The sequence below is a fragment of the Aquarana catesbeiana genome, linkage group LG13, assembly GCF_042186555.1.
Source record: "Aquarana catesbeiana isolate 2022-GZ linkage group LG13, ASM4218655v1, whole genome shotgun sequence".
NCBI classification, from domain to species: Eukaryota; Metazoa; Chordata; class Amphibia; order Anura; family Ranidae; genus Aquarana; species Aquarana catesbeiana.
Genome location: NC_133336.1, coordinates 120,837,712 through 120,855,369, shown reverse-complemented (window position 1 = coordinate 120,855,369; position 17,658 = coordinate 120,837,712). Strand labels below are relative to the sequence as shown.

Sequence of the window (17,658 nt, the reverse complement as noted above, 5' to 3'; positions counted from 1 at the left end):
CATTGTGGGACTTGTAGTTTCGCAGCAGCTGGAGTGCCTCCAGTTTGAGATCCCTGGCCTAAAGTATATAGTGAACAATTTAGATTTGTCTTGCTAGCCAAATTTATATCATGGCAGTTTTGTACATCTCGCATCTCCATGGCTCTATCAAATGCAGCATGTCAGGCTTGTTCAATAAAATCTGCCATGTAAGAAATACAGAGGCTGCCAATGCGTAGTCCTCTTATGAAAATGCTAATTTCCTGGCTGTCTCGTCGATCCTCTGATTTCTATACTTTGATCCACTGACTTGAACAAGTATGATTTAGAGTGCTGACATCATTTGACATCTCTTCATAATCTAACAATAAGGGGCCCAGGTCTAAAGCAATAAAGGACTTTTCCTCATTAATCGACAAGTAGAGCCCAGCTTTAGACTCCTCTGCATAGTGACATATAGGCTTCACACCCCCCTTCCTCTCTCAAATGCTTTGTAAATAACGATGGAATTCTGCTGTTTCATAATATGTGCAGGATATATCAATGTGCCAGTATTAAGAACTGTTGTGATTTCTCCACATGAGCCAATCAGGGTAATGCTTTTACTTTTCCAGCTATTATTTATCAAACAGGTGTAAATATATAATTGTTGGCTGATATTTCCCATGCACTTCTGATTCAACACATGGCTGAATGAAATTAGGGAGTCCACAGCGATCTGCCACCTGCCGTTCAGATTGTTTCCCAGTTTTGAACAATCAGATAATCACAATTGGTGTGGAAATCAATCAAAAAATCCTTTAGACAGGTGTTGTGCTGGTTTAGATCGATTCCCATCACATTCGGTTGCTCAAAACTGAGATGCAGATTGTTGTAGGTTATTACGTTCTATGTTATGTTTTTATGTTGGAAACTGACTGAATGAGGTTCTCTCCTGACTTACATAACCCGTTAGCCAAACAGAACATTTCTCCACACAGCCATTTGGCTAACAGGTGGATGGAACTCCTCCCACTGTGGTGCTTGGACAACATAGCTAGCAAGGAGGCGGCCACTTGGTAACCGATGCTTGTCTTATCTCCAAGCACTCACCCAAGACAAGCAGCGGCAAGAGGAATGCATTAGGAAGGGGGACTGACACACTTTCCTCTCTCTCTCTCTCTCCGCATTCCTCTTGTCATCATTTGTCTTGGACAAGTGTTTAAAGCCATAACAAGTGCCAGTTATCAAGCAGCCATCTCCTTGCCAGCTATGTTGGTAGATGGTTGCAGGAGGAGGGAAGGCCCTGTCTGACCTCATTGCTAGGCTTACAAAACATGTAAGAACATAGGGCAAAGTACTCTATGGGTGACAGAACACTGAAAACATTGACGTAAGAATTCTTATTTAGAAGAATGATAGGGTTTTACAGTAACAGACAACTGGGCAGGGGTGAAACGAATTCTTGCAGTTTTAGACCACTAAGGGGCATGTGGTGTCATTTCACTGAAGAAAAAGGAGGAGCTGAGTGCATTTGTGGCACACCAACAGGTATTTTTTGTATATGCAGGATCTTTAAAGGGATAAAAGATGGTGAACTATGCATGTAGTGCATTTTTCTGTCTTGACATATGCTTTAACTGCCGAGACCTTTCCTTGTTTACCAAGGAACTCTGTGAGGTTTGACAACCTTTAGAGTATCGTGTCATTTACACCATACCATTGGACTATAAAGTACTGAACACCGTAGGTATGTGTGAGCATAGTGTAATTGGTGTAACTGTAAAGTAGGCTGACTTAAATACACTGCAACTTTCTGTTTTAAGTCTCTGATATTTTAGATATATTGTGTTGTACAATGGTCCCCTCACTCTGTGATAAGAATGTATCAAGTGTTTTAAAATATTCATTGTGTTCCCAAAATGAGGCCAATACTCTGATGACGTCACCTACCTATTTTCACAGTATATAATATTGAGGTCCATGTTGACACGTGTTACAAACATGTGGCAGTCAATGCGGACTTCATTGATGGTTGGGGGAGGGAGCGCATGAGCCACAACTACTAAACCCATCACTTGTCCTGGCCCAGTACGCCCATGAGACAAAGACACACGGAGACGCAGACGTCCAGTTACATGAATCACCTGGAAAACATTAAAAGACACATCAACTGCCTCAGTAGATAGAAAAATAGGGAATTCTTTTTGAGGATTTGTCACAGCCATACACTGGTCAGTGATACCCTAAATTTATCATTTTGTTCCCCAAAGCATATACACTATAGCACTGTTTAAATGAATTTTTTGAGTCAAAAAGTGTAGATGATAAAGCAACCACCTGCCTCTAGAAATGTCACACTGAGAATGCCCATGTGTATGATTCTGATAATATGCCGTGTGTAGAGGGCATACAAGCTCATTAACTTGATCACCATTGCAACTACTATGCCATATATTAATGTCCAGTGGAGATTTAGCAAGTTATTTCCATGACTTTTGGCACAGGATTTTAAAAACAATTTCTTAGAACAGTCATCACAGATGGATATTGGATGTGTAATTCACATCTGATAATACAGGAGATAGTAATGAATTTGACACCCAAGAGGGCAGTAGCTGGGGCCATTCAATCAGGTGTTGCATTCATTACACACTTCAAGTGCTGCTGAATACTTGCATACGCTCTGCATATGCTCTGCTTCGAAAACAATGCAACATGGCGGCTCTAGAGAAACTAAAGGAGACGTCAGCAGTTCCCAGTGACAGTGGCTTTAGGTGGGTTGTCTTAATCTGGCGTCTGTCGTTCCATGCCTTTCAAAATCTGAATTTCCATTTTATAAGATTTGTTTGTATAAGCTTCTCTACTCTCTAAACATCTATACATGTGGTTATACCAGCCTTTTTCAACCAGGGTGCCTTCTGAGTTCTACAGGGATGCCTTGGCAAAATGCTTAAAAACGACCTGCCTTTTTGTTACACAAAGCCACAGGTTTTTACTATGCAGTATTACAACCCTGGGCACCATGCGGGCCAGCCACTGGCATCCTAACAACCAAGGGAGATGAGAATTCTAAAATACTAGTCAGTACTAGTTTGCAAAAGAGGAGAAATAAATCACCTCTAATGTTGGATGGCCCACGTGTGGATGTTGCTGCGAAATGTAAAACTATTACTTTGTTTTTTTATGTTTTAAAACAAGCTGCCTTAAGAATGTTCAGGATTTTAAAGGTGCCTTGACTGAAAAAACGTTGAGGAACACTGGAACACTTACATGTGTATACAAAGAGAAAATAGATAAATAAAAAGACAGACGGATGGAATGTGCGACACATTTATGAAGAGAGAGATATACTTTGTATACATATAAGAAAAACATGGCTGTAAAAGAGGAAGACACAAGGAGGAAAAACATAGACACAATATCCAAAAATGAAAGGCAAGAGATAGACAGAGAATGACCAAAGCAAGCAAATACAAAGCAAAGGGCAAGCATTAAGAAAAGAAATCCGGAAAAAGGAAGGCAAGTAATAAAAAGAAGGTCTGGTCAGTAGGAGGCAGGGCACCACAGCCTGAATCTTCCGAAGAGCGGCAGAATAGAGTGAGCAGAGTCCTCTTTGACACATGTGGGGAGTTTTGCTGCTGGATCGCTCATGGCAAGAAACACATCAGAGACTCCTGTGGTACTTTTATATATTTCAGCAGCTAAATCTAATATGACACTGAAAGTGGGGGGGGGGGGGGAGCGGAGGTACGCACAACGTCAGGAGCCAGCTCCCCTTCCCCTTCCTATGACCTTAACAGATAAAACTGGGAGAACTCTATTAACCCTTCATCAGCCAGTGCTGACTCCAGCTCCTTTTTTTTTTTTGCTTTATCTTATGTATTCTTTTTAAATTTAAATGACTGAGAATATGATTCAAGTGGTGAGTGGCAGATCTCGCCTATATGTGCGGACAGTAGTACAGAGTTCACAATATAGTTACTGTTCAAGGCCAAAGAGGCTGCAACAAACTAGTTTGTGCCCTACACCCTTTTTGTCAGCATTCAGGTCTTCCTGACCACTGATTGGGGTTTTCGACTTTAAAGAACAAGCCTAAGAAACAAGCAAATCCAATCTCTTGTCTTCTAATGTTTTCCAGGAAATGTGAGGAATGAACTGGGGTCAGAAAGTCCACTCTATTTGCCTCCTCTGCTGTGACCACTATGCCCTAAGGCTGAGTAGGACTATGGTATCCTGTGGGCCAGGGGCAGAGGGAATTACCCAGTCTCCTCACTAACAGCCAAAGGGGCAGGTGAACTGGAAGAAAGCAGGTTTAACCTGGTGTGAAGCTGGCCATGCACTGTATGAATATAGGAGAGTTCCTGACGAATTTCGATGAGTGGGTGGCCCTATCTCCACCTTCCTTGACATCTATAACATAAAAAAGTGTTTGCAAACAGTGGCTGCATTCAATCAGATGCAGAGACTGCTTGGGAATTTAGACAGCCAGCCCTGCTGGCTGTCAAAATACAATAACCACAATGGGAGATTTGTCCATCCATGCTGTATAGTGTGGAAGGAGGAATCAGTTTTTTTCGCTCAGCCTGCAAAGCCAACTTTGGAACGGGTAGTAGGAAGGCAGCACAAGTGCAAAACTACACAGAACACAATACTATCATGCAACACCCATCACCGGGATGGTCTACAACACTAATTCTAACTTATATAACTTAATTTTCAGACTTGCACGCATACAGTATATCCTATCTACTGCCTTTTAAAAGTATAACAGTAACTCCAACAGATACAAGAAAAATCATAGTGACCCAAAGCAACCAATCAGAATTCATCTTTCACTTATCTGTCTAGAGAAAACTGACAGTACATGGGATGCTATAGGTTTACACTGATCCTGCTAAATAAAGGAGACCAATTCTGCAAATCTATCAAGGCAACTATATGACCATTCCTGCTAGCTAATGTGATATGTCTACTTAGGCCTGTGACTAGCGTGACACATACAGTACACTCATAACAGGTCAAACCAACTTTGCTTTCTAACTGTAAAGGGCAATAACACTCTTATCTGTATAATGACAAATCCCAATAACTTTAAATGTAAAACTTGTAGCATATGATATGGTGCCCATTCTATGTTCTTGCAGTCTCGATGCCAGACAAGTATGATTGCTGTTCTCTCTCTTTTTTTTATCCTCTCTTGCCTCAGGAGAGAGGAACCATCCTGATTCTTTATACACTGAGGCTCTTCAAAGACACCTTTAGATTGTAGGCAGCCTGGGGGGGAATTCTCTCCCAGACACAATTTGGAAGCAACATGAAGGCCTTGAAGTTGAAAAGCAAAGCAGAGGGAGGACAGAGGGAGCAGGGCAAAGGAAGGGGGTGTGGGACGAAGGCTCAGTGTATTTGTCCTCCGTTCCTTCCACTTCCCCAAGAGGTAAAAAGACTTGTACACTCAGAGTTTTTTTTACACGTGAGTATAGGCTCTTGTTTATCTTGCTAGTTCCGACATTCCTAATTGGTTTAGGAAACAGGCAGTAAAATGGAAAGATATGGAACAAAATGAAGACAGACACAAAAATCAAACAGAGAAATTAAAAAAAATGATTTGCTTCCAGGTGTAGATTAATATTCAGATGAATTTCAGATAAGCAGCTGTTTAGTGACACATTTTCCACCACTCATAATCACATAATCCATGTAATAGAGCTTTATTTAATAATACTATGGAACTGACCACTAGTTCATATCAAATCACCAGAATTATGAGTTTTAAATGTTTTACTTACCTCAATATTAGCATGTACAGATCTGTCTGATGCAGAGAATCATGTAATCACGGGCAGTTGTCATTCATAAATTATATGAATTCTCCACAAATTCAACAAATCTGCATGTTTGTAATCAAATGATTAAACCAAATCCGTTCATCATTCACTGCCAACCAAAGCTGCATTTTAGTGGATTAGGACCATTGAATGCTGGTCTCTGGCTGCTATATGCTCAAATATCTTTCCTAAGAGAAACATGGTGACAGCTACTGGTGAGCTTCTTCTTAAAGTGGGAGTAAACTCCCATGTTTTATTTTTACCTATAGATAAGCCTATAATAAGGCTTACCTATAGGTACTGTAAATATCTCCTAAACATGCACCGTTTAGGAGATATTTACTTTAGATGCAGCTAGTGACAGCACCGGCGAATTCGCTCTGAAGGAACGGCATACCCGTGATGTTCCTTCAGAGTCCTATGCCGTAACCGGTGGCTCCTGCGCATGTGCGGTGAGTGATGTCATCTTGGCTCCGGCCGCTCACACAGCCGGAGTCCCCAAATCCGAAAGGGAAGATCAGGGGAAGATGGAAGTGCCTTCAGCAGTGACAGCGTCCAGCGGGAGGGCTTCGTTTTAAGGTAAGTTTAACATAATGTATGATGCATACTGGCACATTATAACATTGCCTTGCAGGTTTTTAAAAAACAAAAGCCAAGGGTTTACCACTGCTTTAAGATGCCAGTTTCTATTACATTCACTGGCTTCAATACTCACTGCTCTGGAACAAGCATGTAAATCAGGCAAGTCAGAATAAAATCAGAAGTCCTTAGTAGAATACTTGTTTAAGGTCAATGACACAATTATGGAAACAAGAGGGTTAGATTTATAGTCAGGCAACCAGCATTTGAAGAATAAGAAGCAGCAATGGTATGCTCTATATTTCACTTAGGAAAGGTTTCCTTTGAGGACACACTGGGGTTGATTTACTAAAACTGGAGAGCGCAAAATCTGGTGCAGCTCTGCATAGTAACCAATCGGCTTCCCACTTTTTTTTTTTGTCAAAGCCTAATTCAACAAGCTGAAGTTAGAAGCTGATTGGCTACCATGCACAGCTGCCCCAAATTTTTCACTCTCCAGTTTAAGTAAATCAACCCCACTGTCATCTTGCATGCTCAGGGCAAAGTGACAGTGTCTTTGCAAAGTGCCCTTCCATCCCCACTGATACTTATTTTGTTTGTGTCCCCCAACCATTTATTCCATTGGTGCAGCTGGCAACAAAACCCTGTGCTTTCAGGTATGGGCAAGACATTTGACTTAATACAATGTGATACTGCTCAGGCCCAGCAGCCAATCAAAAAGGTTGCTAGACCCTAGCACTATCACATTGGTAGTGACGTTACCACTCCGCCTACTGTCCGTCCAATATTAGCTAAAGAAGGGATGGAACAGCAGTAAAGTTCTCGGTGTTGGAGTATTTAAGGCATATTAAAAGTAGGAGATGATTCCTGCAGGCTCTACCTTGAACTAAGACATGATTTTATTGAGAGAACTGACATTTTTTGTAAGAAAATCCCTGCAGTCGGTTTCCTGCAATGCTAGTAACATCCAGACTGTTTCATTTTTAGCTTTGTTACCTGTTTTCGTTAACTCGAAGAGGGTTTCTAACTGCTGTAGTTAGCAGTTACCAAAATTCCCAGAAGACCAGTTTGTTATACCATGAGCAGCAGAATAGATTCTTTGGGTTTCATATAACATGTTGGCCATGCAGGAGAAATTCTTAGGCTGCAAAATGTGTTATACATTGCAGCCAGTATGTAACTCACCTTGTACCCCGACGATTTTATATGTACACCTCTTTTAGTCAGTGTAGATTTCATCCGAATGAAGAAAGACCTTTCTAAAGAGTTGTCCTGAGGGATAATTCCAGGGCTGGAGGACTCTGCTAAAAGAGAAGAATAGAGGTTATATACCATATAATATCACAAAGCTAACATAACCCAGTAAAAATTTAAATTACTAACAGTTTTGATTGCATAGTCCTTTGATTTATCTAAAGTGCACTCATATGCACATCCTGCACATTAAATTATTTTCATATATACAGTACATACTGAAAAGTACTGTGCTAATTTTTTATTGCATTGCTGACCTCTCACCACCATCCGTGTCTGCACCTTCTTTCACCACCCACCATGCCTAAACCCCCCTTTGCCACCACTGCACCTGCATCACGTTCTTTCTCTGTGCCAATGCACACCCCCACCTTATGTCTGCATTCCCCCTTCCCAGGTTTTACTAATACACTTGTGCCCCTTGGCTCTCATCACCATAGCACCCCTACCACCAACCCATGTCCACTTGTATGCCCACCATTTCACCACAACGCCAGCAAACCCCTGCTTTCACCATTGTGCCTGAAACCCCCACAGGGGGTTTCTTCTCTTACCATCTCTCTCTCACCACTTCATCTTTACCCCTATTTTCACCAGTGTGCTTTTGCTACCAAAGTACCTCCCCAACACCGCACCCGCACCTCCAATTGTCACTACCACTGCTACACAGCCCCCTTTTCACCACTGCACCTGTACCTCCACTCTCACCAAGCCTATGCACACTTTCCCCCACATTCACTCCAACATTAACATTGACCGGCATTTAAGGGCAAAGTTGATGGACCTAGACTGCCACTTTCCCAGCATGGCCAGCTGCCAGACTATAGGAACTTACACCAAAGCACTCTTCAATAGAGGGGTTAAGTAGCATGGCCATTGCTGGAATACTATGCGTGAATCAAGGATCGTCCATTGTTGCTATGAAACCAGTCTGAAAACAATGTGCTTTCAGAGTTTACTCCCTTTCCCAAGCTTCTAAAACATTTTTAAATTTTCAGAGCTGTTACTTTTTTGCGATACAAGCAGTCGGACAAAAGGTAATAACTTCAAAGATATGGTTAAATACATATTGGGTGAGATTTTATAAAACTGGTGCACATAGAATATCTCACAGAATCAGGTGCAGCTCTGCATAGTCACCAATCAGCTTCTAACTTCAGCTTGTTCAAATAAGCTGCGACAATAAAACCTAGAATTGCTGATTGGTTACTATGCACAGCTGCACCAGATTCTGTGTGCAACAGTTTTAATAAATCTCCCCACTGAGCTATACAGGAATCATTTTATTTATGTACATTGTTTTGTTAACATTGTACATTTACATAAGGCATTTTAGTAAGTGCCAGATAGTTGTTTGCTGGATGACACCAGCCTGGGGACTGATGGTTACATATAGTTAGTCTGGTTGAAAAAAGACACAAGTCCATCTAGTTCAACCAATAAAAGAATATGGCTATGTTTTGTCAAGCAAGCGATAGAGTTAAAAAACAAGAAAACTTCTATAGGTGAGGCAGCTTCAAAAAGCATAGAGATACAACCACATAGCAGGCGGTTCTATCAGGCAAAAGCTCACTTCTGGTTACTGTTGGAACTTTCTGTTAAATCACACCTCTTCACATTCCTATTGGCCCATTGCTTTAATGGGTTGCTTTCCTGGCCAATAGGAATGTGCAAGAGACAGGAAGGGATGCTGCAGCTTTGCCTTTCAGAACAGCCCACAATCTGGCTGTTGCAGGTATATGCAGGTATATCTAGATACCTGCACTTTATACCCACAACAGTTTTTTTTTCTCTCTTGAGGCAGTCTTTGAAATGGTCAAGGCATTAAAGCTGATTTACAAAAAAGGATTGAGATGTACACCAGGAAATCACATACTAGTCTGCCTAACATCAATAGTATGTAAGGTATTTGAGAGAGTGGTAAGAGACTCTATACAGAAATTTGTCTGTGATAAAGGTTTTATAAGTGACAGCATGGATTTATAAAAGACTGTTCTCGTCAGACCAATCTGTTATCGTTCTATGAGGAAGTGAGAAATTGGGTGTTGGAAGTCCAGTGGATGTAGTTTCCAGATTTAGCTAAAGCATTTGATACTGCATCTCGTAAAAATTTAACCTAATGTATAAGAGGGTCTGCTGGAATTTATCAAATGTAGTATCAAGTATATGGATAGGAAACTGGTTACATGATCTGGTCCAGGGAGTAATGATAAATGACTAATTTCCTGAATGATTTAAAGTTGTGAGTGGTGTGCCCCAGGGTTCTGTCTCGGGGAAAATGCTTTTCAATGATACAGAGGCTGGAATCAAGAGGTCAATTTCAGTGTTAACTGATAAAACCAAATTATGCTGGAAAACAACTTTGGCACAGGGAATAGTATCAATACAGGAGGACCTTGACAATATAGGGGGTTGGGCAGCTATATGGCAGATGAGGTTCACTACTGGTAAATGAAAATTAACAACGTGGATGGAGGACCTCAGCTATGAGTATCAATTCCATAGATTACTGTTATTTACTCTGGAGTAGAGGCACTTAAGGGAGTACATGATCACATTGTACAAATATATCAATGGTGACTTCAGTATCTGTAACAAACCATTTACTCTAAGGTCCCTGAAGTGGACATGCAGCCACAATATAAGGTTAGAAGAAGGAAGGTTTAATCTTAGATTGCGGAAAGGGTTCTTTACTGTGAGAGCAGCTAAAATGTGGAACTCTGTCCCCTAAAAAGTAGTGCTAGCTGAGAGTGTCAACAACTTAAAGGGGTTGTAAAGTTATTTTTTTTTTTTTTTTAAATAACAAACATGTTATACTTACCTTCACTGTGCAGCTCGTTCTGCACAGAGTGGCCCCGAACCTCGTCTTCTGGGGTCCCTCGGCGGCTGTTTCAGCTCCTCCCCGCAAGCATTTACCACCTTCATGCGAGCTCCCTCGCACGGTGGTGAGTGCTTGCGGGCGCGCTCCCGTGATACAGCCGGCGGCTATAGCCGCTCGCTGTATCACTCGGCCCCGCCCCCCGGCGCGCCGCGTCATCGGATGTGATTGACAGCAGCGCGAGCCAATGGCTGCGCTGCTTTCAATCCATCCACTGCAGCCAATCAGCGACCAGGCTGAGCTGCAATGAAGCTGACGAGGACGAGCAGCGAAGATTCGAGGCGTCAGGTAAGTAAAACGGGGGGCCTGGGGGCGGCGGTACTGTCAAAAGTTTTTTCACCTTAATGCATAGAATGCATTAAGGTGAAAAAATTTTTACCTTTACAACCCCTTTAAAGAACTTTTAGATATCTTCCTTAGAAAGCAGAATATACTAGGCTATAGGAATTGTAATATAATAGAATAAAAGTCACACACACAGGGTCACAGATCTGCAGCTTTGATCTGTCCTCTATTCCCAAAGATCAGCAGGTATGCTGTTACATGTAGTTCCATGGCTTTAACCTGTAAAGTTCTGCTGTTACCTGTTATCCCACAAGACTTCAATTCAAGACTAGCTAATCACCTTCTGCTGATTCTGTTAGCTACATGCCCAGCTAGAACATCTTCCTTTCTATTTAGGTTGGCTCATTGCCTCAGGCATCGCCTGAGTAAAAACTAGTGCTCGGTCCCCCTAGTGAGTTCCAAGAAGTTTCCTAGAGTTCCCTGTGATTCCTAGTGAAGGTGTTTCCTAGCAAAAAGTTTAATAGTGTCTCTGGCTTCCTGAGAATATTGTGCATGATCCCAAGAGTCCCTGTGTCCCTGGCTTCCTGCGAATATTCAAGTGAACCCTATACTCCTAGTGTTCAATGTTCTGACAGACTACTTATGACCTCAATATTCCTAGTGACCCAGTAGTTGGACCCCCCTTACTCCTGGTGTCTGTTTGCAAGCGTCCCCCAGTGCCTTCCAGGGTGATTTCTGTACCCCCCAGTGTCGTTTAGCCTGTCTCCAGTGACTCTCAGTGCGTTCCAGCTTGCAACCTGTATCCTCGAACCTGTTATGTCCCTTGTGTCTCCGTTTTCCTTGTGTACCTTTGCCAGCTTTTAGCCTGCCTTTTGTTAGCAGCACCTGTGCCTGCAGTCTGTTTCAGTGTCTCCCAGTGTATTTCTAGTCTGTTTTCTGCTGTGTCCCCATGCACTTCCACTTGCTCCTAGCGTTTCCTGTTAATCTCTGTGGATTACTACTCACTCTCAGTGACTTTATCCCTGCGCTCTACTACTACTGTTCACAATGCTTCTGTGCGTCCCTGTGCACTACTACTACTGTTCACAATGCTTCTGTGTGTCCCTGTGCAGTACTACTACTGTTCTCTATGCTTCTGTGTGTCCCTGTGTACTACTAATACTGTTCCCAGTGCCTTTGTGTGTCTCTGTGCACTACTACTGTTCTCAGTGCTTGTGTGTGTCCCTGTGTACTACTAATACTGTTTCCAGTGCCTTTGTTTGTCCCTGTGCACTACTACAAATGTTCTCAATGCTTCTGTGTGTCCCTGTGTACTACTAATACCGTTCCCAGTGCCTTTGTGTGTCCCTGTGCACTACTACTACTGTTCTCAATGCTTCTGTGTGTCCCTGTGTACTACTAATACTGTTCCCAGTGCCTTTGTGTGTATCTGTGCATGTGTTCCCAGTGTCTATGTTTCCATGTACACCTGCTAGCTTGAGCTGTGGTCCCTGCAACTCAGTGCTGCAAGGAATCCTTACCTGTTTATCAGTCATTTGTGCCCATTAGCTGCCTGATTGGATGAATTTGAGAACCACAACCTGTAAATCATCTGCAGTGCAACATCTCCACATTTAGAAGTTCTGGAGAAGGCCAGGTGGTTCCTTAGACTCTGCACCTCGGCCCTTTCAAGGGTTCTCACCTTCCCTATATGTGCGAGTAGGCTGCCTATTCCCCACACAGTAACAATAGGTATCCCTCCTGTCCTAGACTCTTCCTGTACCTCAACTGTATTCCCGTGTACCTGCATTCCCTGGGACCTCTGTGCACTTCCATGTACTCATACATATTGTTATCTCTGTGTTCCTGTAAGCTCAGGTTCGCACTTCTGCTAAGATACTCCAGTCTCCCTGTGAGGTCTGCACCCCAGTGCAGTCAGTGTTTCTTACTAGTATTATGTACCCTACCTGCCTGCACGATCAGCACCCCAGTCCTGCCACATACTCCTGGCATTCCTGTGAGTCCTGCATTTTGTGCTTTCCAAGCTTCTCATCTATGTACTTCCCTGTACCAGGTCAGCTGTAGCCTGCATGGGAAGGCTCTCGGAGAACACCTCCATCGCAGGCTGCATGGAGGGTCCATGATCCCAACCATAAACGACATGCCCATTCGTAAATTGAACTGGATGGACTGGTATCTTTCTTTTCACCTTATAAACTATGAATTCTTATCATACCTATGCAACATATATATGACATAAATATATGCACACTGTTTTCTTGTAACCAATATTTCTAACTCTCACTAAATGATACAGAACAATCTCACACAAAAATGATCTGCAGATGTTTCCTTAGTGCTATTCTGCCTGGAAGCAAAATGGTTAATCATAAGAGGCTGTTAATGGCATGAGTTGGGGTTAAGCACCCATCTCTTCGACAAATAATTCTGCTCTCTAATCCAGTGGAATCAAACCTATTTCTTTTATCACAGGGCTCCCATTTTGAATGAAACAAGCTCATTATTTCTAATCAAAAGCTGTAAGATCAAAAACTGAAGTGTCGGCTTCAGATCCAGCTGGTTCTAGGATCCGATGCTTGGCTTCAGCAGAGAACAGGATCATAGAAGCTTCACGATGGGGTGGGCCAGGACAGCTCAGGAAAACACGGCACGTACTAACTAATGCAACAGGAAAACTGTATCAGCCTCTGGCTGTAGGTTCATAAGCGACTAGACTGCAAAGGAACATGTTTTAGGAAAAAATATACTGGGAAAATAAGCGACTGCCATCAAGATCACTAAATTGTGAGCCCATATTGGTGGCCGGGGTTGAGGGCATGAGATTGTTTGGGGACACATTTTTGAAAGCTACACTCAAGTCTGAAATATAACATCATAGCACCCAACTGTCCCTCTCTTGGACTCAAATCTTGTGGTCCTTCCTTACTACTCAGGGCCTTGCTACCAAAAGTGTTGTACTACGCTAAACTGTTAATCCAACCTTTATATTATTGCATTTTCTATTTTGAAAAGCCAGCATAGAGAAAACACTGCAGCTAAAAAAAACAAAAAAAAAAACTTGTGGCTTTTGTAGCATTATTCAAACTTGTTTTTGCATTATAATTCTACTTGTTTAGCCTAACTTGGATGGGCTGTGTCCTTTGTCTACATACACTGAGCTAAAAAGTGTCTCAGAAACTTGAGAGATATATAACTGCAGCACTGTAACCGGGCATGTGTCTACTTTGACCTTGGACTTTATTTTTCTGAATATTATTGGCACCAGCTATTAGCGTCCAGGAATGTTTAAATACAAAAGCCATATGGATTCTTACATGAACCTTGGTATGCTTTGTGTAATTCTTCCAGATCTGTGTAGAACCCAGTGTGAAACTTTTCCTTTGTAAAGAGCTCCCTGTAATAAAGACCAGTCACTGCTGCTCTCTCTCTCTCTCTCTCTCTCTCTGGGGTGACTGGTCTTGTCTCTGCCCCTCCTGTAGATTTCTACTGTCAGCCTGTAGTGGGTGGACCTGCTAGGCCCCTCCCACAGCTATACTCATTGTACAGGCTTTGGACTGCTACTTTTACAGGGTAATATCTGGGTTTGCAAAGGCATTTGGTGCGCACAAACTGGATTTATATGCTTTGTGACTATTGAAGAATATATTTAAGTTTTTGTTCTCAGAGTTCGACTTTAAGCACCTACATTATACAGTAAATGTTTCGATAGAAAAAAAAAACATAAAAAAAAAATCATAATCACCACTTGTATAATCAGAGATTTTAGCGACAATCAAAACAAGTCGCCACTACAGGCATTAGACCACGGTTGAAAAGCAATCCAAGCACTAAAGACCTTTCTTTCTTTTTTTTTTTTTACCAGATGTTAACCAGTGTTATATAGGTAGGTCCTCTAAACCATAGCACAGTGGTTACCTTTGCAAGTACACAGGAAAAGAATGAGCTGTTCACTGCATAATCTCAACCCTGCAGACAGACTTTTCCTCTAATGATTATGTTCTGAGGATATCGGTAGTAGTCTTTTGTATCCATAGGCAGCCAAATGTCAAAGTCTACTGAAACTGAACTTATTGGTTGAGGACATTCTAATATCTACAATTATACAATTAAAGGAGCATAGAACTAGAACAGTCAATACCCCACAGTATTTAAGTAATGTGCTGTGTGAGCATAATATTATATGCACAATAAAACTGTTATTACAACAAAAGTCCACAGTCTTATGGTTGTTATAACAAAGTCCACGGACCATATAAGAAGATGATGAGGAGGGGAGGGAGGGTGTCCACGCTCAGGGCTGCCATCAGGGTGGAACAGAAACCATGTTCCAAATACAGTGAGAAAACACAAGGGGAGAGGTGCCTCTGGGTGCAGATATAGGACAAGTTTAATATGAAGATAAAAATACACAGGCAACTCACATTTTATGGGGTCAAAGTAAGCATTTGTCCCAACATAGGGGTGTCATCAGTGTGGTCGATCTGTTCCTGTTGTGTTGGCGCTCTATTTGCTCACTCCGTAACACCGCTAAGTGGTCATCTGCCGGCTGCAGTGGAGGATTCCTCAGAATGAGGCTTGAGGCGCAGATGGTTACCAGGCAAGGAAAGATGACGTCACTGGAAAGCAACGCGTTTCCTGAGCGTACAGGCTGCGAGTGACGTGGCGGCCGTGCTCCTTCTTCAAGCTGGTTGATGGGACTTACAAGCTAACATAATAAAGTATGGGAAGGGCAGTGGCCAAGGTAAAAAAGCACAGTGATTGGACGGCGCGTCATGGCAGGAGACCAGCGGCAATTCAAACACCGACATAGCAACAAAATAATCATTGGTGGGGACAAAATTGTACTATAATAAATACATAGGTGAAACCGAATCGTGAAAAATTTAAAAAAGGCAATGAGACACAATCCCTGGTATCAAATCAGTAAACATGATAAAAACAACAATGATGTAAAAGGAAAAAGGAAAGAGAAAACATCCCATATGAAAGTGGCCAGAACGAGCAAGGATCATTATAGTGAGAACATTGTGATGTACACAATCGATCATTGGTAAAAGACTGAATGATGATTTACATGATGGTATGGTGTATACACACGGGGGATGGAAATATATAATTACATCATGTAAATACATGAATAATTAAAAAAGAAGAAGAAAATACAATATATACAATGTAATAGTTGACAATTACTGTATTTATTGGCTTACATAGATGACATAGATGACCTCATTATCATCTGGAATGGCTCCCCCGATCTCATCTCCTCATCCAATATTGCAATGACAACATATATAGCTTGTCATTTACATCTGTAAGAAACCCAACTTCATTAGCCTTTCTGGACCTAGAATTAGGACATGATGGTCAGACCATCTATGCCAAGAATTACGCAAAACCTACAGCAGGCAATTCTTACCTACATTTTAAGAGCTGCCACTATCCGAAGTGGATCCAAAATTGCCCTAAAGGCCAATTCTATCGCATTAGATAGAATTGTACCAGAGATATCGATTACGTCTAACTGAGTGCCAACCTGAAGAACAAATTCCTTGAGAAACAGTATCCTGAGAGCCTGGTGGAAGAAGCATACAAACTGTACCTTCATGGAAAACCTCTAAAAACCAGTCAACCTCCTATAGATTGCTCTAGTAGGTTTATAACCACTTTCCATTCCAAACATAAAAAGATGGAAAAAATACTGTCCAATTACTGGGACATCTTACAGCAGGATCCACATCTAAAAACCATTGTTCCCCCCATGCCAGAGTCACATACTGTATGGCCCCAAACCTGAAGAACAAAATTGCCCCAAGCAGACTTAAACCAATCATATCATCACCATCAGTACCTATTTGATACCCATAGTGGGTATGTACCAATGCCGAAAAGTACTTTGCAAGACCTGCAAATTTGTACAGCATAGCCAAAAATCATTCAGCACAAAAAGGAAAACCAATCCACTAAAAGAGTTCTACAATTGTTCATCAGATTATGTTGTCTATGGCCTCACTTGCCCCTGTGGCCTTATTTATGTGGGCCGTACCATTCGAGCCCTAAGACAAACATTTGTTGAACATAGAAGGTTCATTGAGGGTGGCACAGACCCACACAGTGTCCCCAGACACTTTGCAGAGGCTCACCATAAATTGACTGTGGGTTTAAAAGTATGGGTCATCGAACAGATCCCTAGATCTCTCTCGACAGCCGAACGTTTCAAAAAGCTATGTGCAAGAGAGACCTATTGGATTTAGTGTTTGGATGCCCTCTCACCAGGAGGTATCAATGAGTGTATAGAAATAGCTACCATTCTTTGACATTCTTAATTTCATAATAATTCCTTGAACAAACATATCTGCTCATAGCCCAAGTTATTTGCGCTCCCTTTGCATGTTAACCAATTTATGCCATTTACCACATCTAACCAAAATCCATATATATCTTTCAGGTTGGCCTTCCTATCTTCCCTTCTTCTTTTTTGGGGGTGGCGGGTACCTGTAAGTATGGTCATACACCCCCATTCCCATTAGAAATTGAATGTATATATGCATATATGCATATGTGTACATGTGCGTGTGTGTATATATATGTATGCATATATATGCATGCAGAAATCCCCCCCCCTTTTCTTCCTATTATTACTTTTTTAGGTGTTATTTTCAAAGGTGTTCTTTGAAGATTTTACCATTACCTTATTTGTTAGTCCCACATCTACTAGTCCACGCACAACCCGTACTCTGCACGTTTTGCATTTACATGCTGTATGCTGTACATGTGTGCCTTGCACATGTCGCATGGGCGTGTTGTATGTTGAACATGTGAACCAGGTTTTATCTTCATTACTAATACATAGCCAGACCTCATCTTTCTTTATTT

At 41.8% G+C, this 17,658-nt stretch overlaps 1 protein-coding gene across 10 annotated transcripts in view; it reads right to left on the bottom strand.

The window, feature by feature from the left end:
• The window catches only part of NPAS3 (neuronal PAS domain protein 3), a 678,331-nt gene that overhangs the window by 56,346 nt on the left and 604,327 nt on the right, over positions 1-17,658 (bottom strand). For 9 of the 10 annotated variants that reach the window (XM_073610104.1, XM_073610107.1, XM_073610106.1 and 6 more), the window contains 2 exons: positions 7,551-7,669; positions 1,912-2,105 (listed from right to left, as the gene is read on the bottom strand). In XM_073610104.1, the coding sequence (XP_073466205.1) occupies positions 1,912-2,105; positions 7,551-7,669 (313 nt within the window). The remainder of the gene's footprint in view (positions 1-1,911; positions 2,106-7,550; positions 7,670-17,658) is intronic. The other variant, XM_073610105.1, reaches the window with a different exon arrangement.